The 10,000-nt window shown below is 41.4% G+C and overlaps 1 protein-coding gene across 1 annotated transcript in view; it reads left to right on the forward strand.

Annotated features, from left to right (window-relative positions):
- The first annotated feature begins 4,217 nt into the window (after positions 1-4,217).
- The window catches only part of LOC134438996 (L-amino-acid oxidase-like), a 7,363-nt gene continuing 1,580 nt past the window's right edge, over positions 4,218-10,000 (forward strand). The window contains exons 1-5 of the mRNA XM_063188786.1: positions 4,218-4,293; positions 6,470-6,693; positions 7,121-7,435; positions 9,390-9,458; positions 9,984-10,000. The exon at positions 9,984-10,000 is cut by the window's right edge and continues 120 nt beyond it. Coding sequence (XP_063044856.1) covers positions 6,475-6,693; positions 7,121-7,435; positions 9,390-9,458; positions 9,984-10,000 — 620 coding nt within the window. The 5' untranslated portion in view covers positions 4,218-4,293; positions 6,470-6,474. The remainder of the gene's footprint in view (positions 4,294-6,469; positions 6,694-7,120; positions 7,436-9,389; positions 9,459-9,983) is intronic.

A 10,000-nucleotide genomic window follows, 5' to 3' on the forward strand; every position in this document is an offset into this window, starting at 1 on the left:
ACACACACACACACACACACACACACACACACACACACACACACACACACACACACACACACACACACACCACTGATGTGTTGACTTGACATGCTCCCGTGCATAATGATAAGTTAGGGTCAAAATATTAGACCTACTGAGGCAATGGTTGTTTGCCGGACACAAATCCTCAGCCCATTCACTGTCCTGATAGAACAGTCCCCATCAGGAATCCTGGGAAGCCCTGGTTGCCTGGCACGGAATGTGGAGCGCCTCTGATCTGACCACTTCAGGAGTTTTTGTGTACTGTAGACCAATCTTTCTTCCACCTCCATCACATGTGTGTGTGTGCTCCGTTGAATTCCTGAGAATGGCCCGGTCAGTGTAATGCTGATGACAGTGACTCTGCGTGTCGGGACAGGAGTTTGATGGGGAGATGTAGACATTTTCTTCATCCTTTCTTGTTTCTTGCTTCCTTTTTGTTTCACCCTGTCATGTGCCTCTCACTCGAAACCTAAAATAACCTTTGCTGATTGTCGTAAATCAGTCTCCCGGTGTCAACATGTCACAGGCATCATAAATCCCCAAGCAAATGGGATGCAGAAAAAAATGATTTCCCCACTGATTCTCATCCATGTTTTCTGGCAAGTTAGGTCCCATAGACCGAAAGTGGAAGGGAGTTCTCCCTATTGGTGGTGGTCCCTGGGACGGTTTGAGCTATGGCTCAGAGTGGGGTGATAAGCTATCCAGTGCCCACCCCTCCCCTCTCTTCAACGCCTCCTCCGCGCTTTCTGACCCCCCTCCCCCCCCCCCCCCCCCCCCCCCCTCCCCCCCCCTCCCCCCGGTTGTACAATGTCTGCGTCTCCACTGCTTATAGCCATAATGAGGTTTTTTGTCTATGCCTTGATGTTGTGTTTGCAATGTGGAGCTATGGAATCTTTTTCTCCTCATCCTTACCCAATGTTGTCTAACACTTGTCTAAAACCAAGATTTGTGAAGGTGGATGCGCGCAGTAGCGCAGTTCGTCCCAGGTGTACTAAACTTTGTATTAGTTTACGCTGCTACTAAGTATTGTACCCGAAACACAATTTCGTTGCCTTTTTGACAATTGACAATGACAATAAACTCTTGATTGATTGATTGATTGGTCTTTGGTCTAGTTGCAAGTCTTCAACTGAGATAGATCCTTAGCTGGCAATGAGTAGTTACTCTGCTTTTGGTCTCTGGTTAAACATGCACAACACTAATGGTATTGAAAAAGCTTTAGGCAAGTGTAGCATCAAAGTAATCAGGAAAACCTGTAAATGCATATTTGGATTGTTTGAAAACTGCAGCAACTTGATAACATGTTTACTTTAGTTCTTGACCAATCCCATAGCATTAGCAATTAGACAAACACAAGGTAAAATAAACCATTGAGAATATATTGCAAATGTTTAACTTTAACAAGAAATCCTTCACATTAGCTAACTATTTTATTCAACTCACATTTAACCTATAGCACAAATGAGAAATATTACTGAAACAGCTTCCCTATAGACTACTGTAAGAGGCAATACACTGTGTCATGCTAGCCTACACTTGACCGCCTCTAATAACAACTAATCATCTGGTCATTATCTTCCACTGGTTAGCAAAGCACTTGGCGCGTGTATGTCCTTGATGCCCTCTCCACAGCCCTATACAGCGCCTTGAAAGCGCAACGCAAATGTCACCCACGGTCTTAATAGGTTAATTTGAAAGAGTACCGCAGCCATTTATAAGAATTATCCAAACCCATTAACAGTCTGATGAGGGTTTGTGCTATCAGTGTGCGTGTTTGTCAGGGAACTCATTTCATACCTCTGATGGATGCTGTTGTGCCTTCAGGGAATCCAGAGGAGCACCTTCATGGATCTAGAAAGGTTAAGGTACACATACAGTGCAGTCACTGGGTGGGTTTTGATATATTATTCATTATTATTTACCAGAAATTTAAATTGCTAACTGATTTTTGTCTTAGGGCATCTAATACTAATTACGTTAGTTTGTTATCAACTGGAATGGCTGGAATTGTCACCAATATATACCAAAATGGGTTACGCTTTATTTTATGGTACAGTATTTACAAGTGGGTAACAGAGAGAAGTTACATGGTATGTAGCAGGTACCAAAACCAAGATAGCAAATGACACACATTTTTACATGAATGAACAGCACATAGCCTACCTGTAGGATACTGTCTAAACTTGTGTGCTAATCTACCATACCTGCATACATGACCCATACAGACTACTGTGTGTGTGTGTGTGTGTGTGTGTGTGTGTGTGTGTGTGTGTGTGTGTGTGTGTGTGTGTGTGTGTGTGTGTGTGTGTGTGTGTGTGTGTGTGTGTGTGTGTGTGTTTTGAGTGAGTGAGTGAGTGAGTGAGTGAGTGAGTGAGTGAGTGAGAGAGAGAGAGAGAGAGAGAGAGAGAGAGAGAGAGAGAGAGAGAGAGAGAGAGTGTGTGTGTGTGTGTGTGTATGTGTGTCCACGTGCGTGCGTGCGTGCGTGCGTGCGTGCGTGCGTGCGTGCGTGCGTGCGTGCGTGCGTGCGTGTGTGTCAACATGGAAGAACCGGCTGGTCATCCCAGCAGATTTGGCAGAGCACGCCAGTGAACTGCTCCCCTTTCCCTAGTTGAAAAGCTCAAAGGCACCATCTAGTGCTTCCTCCCTGTTAGTGTAGCTCATAGCCGTGCAGAGGTTGGAAGAAGGTGTTGCTTCTGCACTTGCCTCTTTGCCCTACTGGACAAAAAGGCCCTTTTGAAAGTTAGGTTTTTTTAGAAGTTGTTATTATTTTCATTTATTATTAATTTACAATGACTGTTTCACCCATGCTAACGTGATCATTTAGAAATGCTTGTCAATGAAAAGTGTGTAATAACAATGTCCCGATATGTGCCCTACCCCCTCAACGGCACAAACCTCTCTCACTTTGTCAACTTGAACGCAAAAATGCCTCTTTTTTTCAGATGTGCGTTGCAATGCAGGAAGCAGTGTCGCAGGCAGCCCCAACACACCTCCTACACTGCTCCTCCCTCCAAGTAACACAAATCAAGTGTATTTTTTAATGCTTACAAATGCTGTAAGTGGTGTAAAGAGAGCTAAGTTGCCAAGTAGCCAAAAGTTCTGTAAACAATCAACACATGTCGTTGATTGTGCATCACCCATTAATAAATCCACCGGTTGCTCAATCCTTTGTTTGTGTTCAAAAGAGGGCCATAGCATTCAAACCCCAGTATTTTGGGGTACTGTGCAAGAGTTTCCATGTAGCCTACTTACTGTAACCTTTTGGTTTTGCAGTAGGCCTAGCTCAATGTGGTGGTCGAAATCCATCACAGACTCTCAACCTCGATAGCGATATTCTCAAATCACTTAAAGAGTTCAAAGTGGTTCATTTTGCCTTCCAGAACGCCGGAACGTATCTGTCTAATAATTAAAAGAAAGTTGGTGTGACTTTTTGGTAGCCTACTTTCCTGATCAGAAGCAACAATGAACAGGCGTACTGTACCCGCAACAAGTGGAGGACATCACAACATGGTGCTAGCGCAACAACTCGGCACTTAACATTTGTAACACCAAAGAATTGGTGGTGGACTTACTACCACAATCAACATGGAAACTACACTCACATATATTTCTAATCAGCCAGAGGGTAGAAGGTATAAAGTACCTTAGGCTCTATATACCCTATCAAACTAATGACTTCACATGGACAACAAACATCCATAAAGAACTCGAAGAGAGCTCTCCTGGATTTTTCCTTTTCATTCACCCACAAATGTTTTGTGATAAAGCGCTTTAAAAAAAAAAAAAAAAAAAACATACAAAGCATTATGAAGAAATGAATTTTAAATACTTGAACCTTGAACCAATGTATACTAATGTATATTGATAATGTGGAGCCACAAGTTTTAAGTCCTGAATCAGTGGGATGATGAAATGTATCTTTGTGGTGGGTTTTAAATGGAGTCATCTTAACCTATAGTAAATTATTGTACCCAGTAGTAGAGTCTATTCTCAATAATGAAATATTGGCCGGGGTCGAGCTAGGTAGAATGGGGTATTGAGGCAAGCCTGGGCTAGAAAACGAAAGTCAGCCAAGCCATCATGGACAATAGCCATGCCCTTAGTGGCGTCACCTGCCAGGTGGGCAGGAAATTCCTCTATTGCAGTCAGATGAGAAACGATAACTAGTATGGCTCAATGCAGACACCTGTAGTAACAGCCCAGGCTGGGACAAGGACATTTCCGCTTGTACAGACTATAGAGACTTCTGGAGGTAAAATTCTGAAAAGGGTAAGAATATATTCATATCCTACGATGTACATGACATGATAGATATGATATGATATGATATGATATGATATGATATGATATGATATGATATGATATGATATGATATGAACATATCATATCATGTCATATCATATCATATCATATCATATCATCATATGATATATCGGAATTGGGCAATATGACAGGAGTGGCAGTGAAGTTGTTGTGGGATACCCTCATGGATGTGATTCGCCGCAGGCACAAAGACACAGGCCACATGAACGATGAATCAAACAGGCTACATTTGAAAAGGGACTTACATTGTTACCATTTGTAGTTAATGCATGTGTGTGAATGTTCTTTCGCTTGCCACATTTACAGTATAATATGTACAGTATAAAGTATGCTTATGAATAGCTACTCTTGTACGCTTACAGTTGTGTGTCTCAATGCATACAGTGCCTGTGAACGAACTGGCACTATTACACTTTAGTTAGTGTACTAGAGTTATAAACAGTACAGCCAGATGATTTCTTCTCATTACAGTGTTGGTATTCACCAAAAACCATGTTAGCAACTTTGCTGTTTGCGATACAATTTCCCATTGGCAACTACCCAAGTTGGTAACTGGCTAGCAACTACGCTTTCAAGATATGCATGTGAGTAGAATTGACTCTGGCAATGTTATAGTGGTGTCAACAATAATCGATTCGGCGATGCAATGCAATGCAGGGCATGGACAATTCAATTCAATGCGGCAAGTTCCAGAATCGATGCGGAAATTATTTTAAGTTTCAATTACTTCCGTGGATGATTCAGGAGCAAATTAATGTCAAATTTAATATAAGCACTTCAAAGCATTGAAAACTGCAAGACTGATACAGAAAACAGCCAATAAAATGTTGCTTAGTATCTGACTACTTGCATTGCCTCATGACTGATGAAACATTTGCTTTGCTTTCAGTAGAAATTGAATGCATTGCAATGCATTGTAGAATTGAATCGAATCGAATCGCTACCTCCCGAATTGTAATCGAATCGTGAGGGCAATGCCAATGCACACCACTACAATGTTACACTGACCATATAGTAAAAATCCCACTAATTTGGAGTGGGACCAAATGTTGTCTGAAATGAAAAGAGTTGATTTCAGCTCTTGAAGAGTTATATTGACACCCCATTGTTTTGTCTTACTGTTGTGTAAGGACATGCTCTCTGGTAAGCGGCCAATGTTCTGAGTTGTAGGGCCTGTCTTACTTCCTGTCAGTGGTCTCCACAGGCAGCATGCGGGCATTGCATGCTCAGTTTGATTTCCAGGGTTAGTTTTAACAGGAATTTCCAAGCCCACATGGGCCAAGTCAGATGGATCAAGTTTACTTGTGAAATGCAGATCACACACAGTGATATCAACGGGCTTTAGAAAAATGAAAGCAAAGGAAAAATAAATATAAGCAGCAAACACAGCTACGGTATCAGTTTTGGTGTAATATTTGTAGCATGTTAATGTTTTAATGTGAAAAAACCATGCACCCATTAGAATGTCCAAGATCTCGGAAAGGGCTGAACAACAGCAACAAAAAATCAAACAAAAACATAGTCGGAGGAATGTTTATTAAAATTGAACCCAGGCTGCAATATTTAAATAAATATGATAAAAATAAAATAAATAACAACTAGCTTGCATTCTCACAAAAAATGCTGGAAGCGGGCTTGCATTTTGGGGCAGAGATGAGCAGTTTTATTTTTGATATCTCTATCCCTAAATTAAAAACAAACTACTATTGAGAAAACGAAGCTAAAAGAAATGTTGGAAAAATCCATCCACCTAGTCAGAAGTTATGGGCCAGACAATTCAGCCATCTTGGATTCAGCCATCTTGAAAGTGTTGTAGCTCTGCGTTTAAGGGATATACTAAATGACATACATGGTATTTTAAGTTGGCTAAGGAACACTGTAGGCTATATGATATAATTTTGAAAATCAACATGGGTCCGAGTGGGATTCGAACTCACAACCTCCATATCTCTAATCCAGCACCTTTGCCATTGATACTAAATGACATACATGGTATTTTAAGTTATACAAAGCAAGCAAGTATAAACTGTACTTAGAGATTACTAGAATCAGGCCTTGTTCTGCAAGCCCGCTTAATTAAAAATTGGGTCCAATGCTGTGTTCTGTTGTGTGATATCTCCAGGCGCTATGGTGGGGGTGGTGTCGCTTGTGGTTCTCCAGTTCACGCCTATGGCCACTGCAAAGGAGGAGCTTCCAGACTGTTTGAGGGACAAAGACTACGATGTGCTTCGGCAGACGGAACTGAGCGGCCTGCCGCCCATAAAGACGCCACATCATGTGGTCATTGTTGGAGCTGGCATGGCTGGGCTGACCGCCGCCAAGCTACTGCAGGACGCAGGACACCAGGTACACGAACGTCTGCAGTGTCAATTCAACACTTAGAGAGTTAAACCATGTACACTCTATAGATTAGTGTTAACTTTGACTCTAAGTGTTGAATCTAAGTATTACAAACAGTGCAGAATAGTATTTAGTAGACAAGGTAGACTGCAGACAGATGTTTTTACAAGGATTATTTGTAGAGACATTTTTGTGTCACATGTAATGAATGAAATGAGTGGACAGTGGAAAACAAGTAAGAAAGGTGTGTGTGTGGAGGGGGGTGCTGCATTTGATTGGGCAGTGTGAGATGACTGCAGGCCAGGAAACAAGGTAGACACAACATACTGATGATGCCTGCACTGCCTCTTTCATATCTTAGAATATGCTACCTTTGTGATAGTCCCAATGCACTGATCAGCTGATACAGTAGGCCTACATTTGTGTCACCCAGGTGACTATGATGGAGGCCAGTGGTCGTGTAGGAGGGCGTGTGGAGACCCACAGGAACCAGGAAGAGGGCTGGTATGCAGACCTGGGAGCCATGAGGATACCCAGTTATCACAGCATTGTCCACTTTTACGCTAAGCTGCTGGGGGTTGAGCTGAAGGAGTTCATCATGGAGGACCTCAATACCTTCTATCTGGTAAATGGGGTGCTTAAGAGGACAGAAACCGTCAAGGCCAACCCTGACGTCCTCGGCTATGGTGTACACCAGAGTGAGAAGATGAAGTCAGCTGATGACCTGCTGGACCTTGCTTTGAAGAAGGTAGGGAAACTGGACTGGTCAATTGTCATACGGGGCATTTTCGGGGTCGACCTATTAGTCCAATAAGCCATTAGTCCAACAGATGTGTACTAAGGCTTCTGGGGTAAAGTGGGCCCATTTTTTCAGACAAAAAATACATGTGCCAAAACATGCCTTTACTGATGGTTAGGGTTAGGAAATGGTTTGGTTTGGGCATAATTTTAACTATTCAGTTAACTTAAAAGTTAACATTTACAAAATTATAACACTAAAACAATTGTATAGTGACAGAACATGCCTTTACTGAGGGTTAGGGTTAGGAATTGTTTTGGGTTTGGGCATAGTTTTGACGTGTGCATTCGGGCTGATGGGATGTCTGACTAATGGGTCTCCTTTTTAAAGACCGATACATACGCAGCAGTCAATTGTCACACTAATGGGATGTCGGACTAATGGACTGTCAGACCAATGACATTGAACTTGCATTTTCCCGGTTGCCTGCTAATCCTCAGAGGCCTATGCTGCGTCTTAGTTTAGTTAGTTTGCTTTTGCTTGTTTGTTTCAAAGAGACCAGCCTACAATTTAGGTGCAGTCTATTGGTCTGTTTTCAATGTGAGCCAGTCAGGCTATAGTACGGATGGAAAGGGGGGGGGTTGGTAAGATCCTTTTCAGTTAAAGGAACAGTCCAGCCTTTTTTTGATTTTCACATATTTGCAGTATTTCCAAGTATTACAGGATTGTACAGGTAGCTGTTAATACCTGCTGGCAACCCCATAAAGCCTCTGCATCGAACCTCATTACATATGATTGTGCGTATAATTTTCGTATAAAGTGTGTTCAGTAGCCTCTTACTGCAGCTGGGGTCGCCAGCGACCCTATTCACTTGCTGAAAATGCTTAACTATATCATAACAACATTGCTATGACATTACAGAGAGCCATAGTGCTGCGCTAACGGGTTAATTACATTTACTTCAACTATAATTATTAGTATAGCTTAGCATAATCACTGGAAGTAAATGCTACCATTAGCATCAAGCCACAAGTGATCACTGGATGGAATTAAATAGCTGTTTTGCACTCTGGTGGATTTTATTATTTTATATTATTTTATTTTAAAGTGGTTTATAAGTACATTGATGATGTTTTATGTGGTTCCATAGACTTCCATTGCTATGGCTAATGGCTATACTGGCTATACTATTAAACTATGTAAACACATATAGAAACTACTAGGGCCTATGTTTTCTCATATTTTACCAGGCCTTAACTGCATATGAGCAATATCCTGAAATGAGGTGGTCTGTTCCTTTAAGTCCAGCTCTGTGATAATTTGAAAGGAGAAGGGTACACGAAAAGATCTGCAGTTACTGTAATTCACATAGAGTAGGACCAAATAGTTTCTGTAGATTTGTTAAACTTGTTGTTAGACTCTGTACAGTACACAATGTCATTCAACACAGAGAAAATAACAATCTTCTTTGATCATACTCTCCAAGTGAATCAATTCTGGAAAATGTACTGTGTGTAGGGGAAAGAGGGTGAGATCAAAGCAGTAGCTTTAAAATGTGACTCTTAAAGGTACACTGTGTGAGATTGTTTGTTGTTTATTTCCAGAATTCATGCTGCCCATTAACTAATGTTACCTTTTCATGAATATTTACTACCACCATCAAATTCTTAGTATTCATTATGACTGGAAAAAATGCAATTTTCATACATGAAAACGGGGATCTTCTCCATGGTCCGCCATTTTGACTTTCCATAAATAGCCATTTTTACTGTAGCTGCAAAAATGACTGTACTTGGACCATACTAGAAAATATTAGTTTATTACTTAGTAAACTTTCATGTAAAGATCAAATGTTGCCATAGGCAGCCCCGTTTCAATGAGCAGCATAGTTGCAGTACCTTTTTTGACCATTTCCTGCATAGTGTACCTTTAAAAATATGGATGTGAATTTTGCCCTCCACAGGTGCGAGATGAGGTTGAGGCCCATGGATGTAAGGCAGCACTGCAGAAGTATGACCGCCATTCCGTGGAAGTAAGGACCAACTCGTATTAGTATAAATGTTAGTATTAATATTAGTATTAATATACAAAGTAGTATTAGTGCACAAGATATGGACCACCTGATATGGTAGATATGGTACCACAAAGGTACTGCACAAACAATAATCTGTGCTGGACTCATGCAAGGCCAGACAGCCCTCCGTCAACTTCAGAAGGCGGTGGCATAATAAAAGACCATGACTAAATACCACAAAAAGAATATTTAAATAACTGATGTAATGACCAAATACCACCACCAATGTCAAATAATGAACTGGTGTAATGTAGCACTTGGTTCTGTAAACTAAGTCCAACTCTTGCATCCTTGAGTGGCCCTCTGTTTTGAATGATCTTACAGGAGCACTCATATTCAAGTTGTTGAAAGGCTCTTCTTTATAGATATCTGTGTGTGTGTGTGTGTGTGTGTGTGTGTGTGTGTGTGTGTGTGTGTGTGTGTGTGTGTGTGTGTGTGTGTGTGTGTGTGTGTGTGTGTGTGTGTGTGTGTGTGTGTGTGTAGTCATACTTGAGACAGCA

This window comes from Engraulis encrasicolus, chromosome 22 (assembly GCF_034702125.1).
Source record: "Engraulis encrasicolus isolate BLACKSEA-1 chromosome 22, IST_EnEncr_1.0, whole genome shotgun sequence".
Classification (NCBI taxonomy): Eukaryota; Metazoa; Chordata; class Actinopteri; order Clupeiformes; family Engraulidae; genus Engraulis; species Engraulis encrasicolus.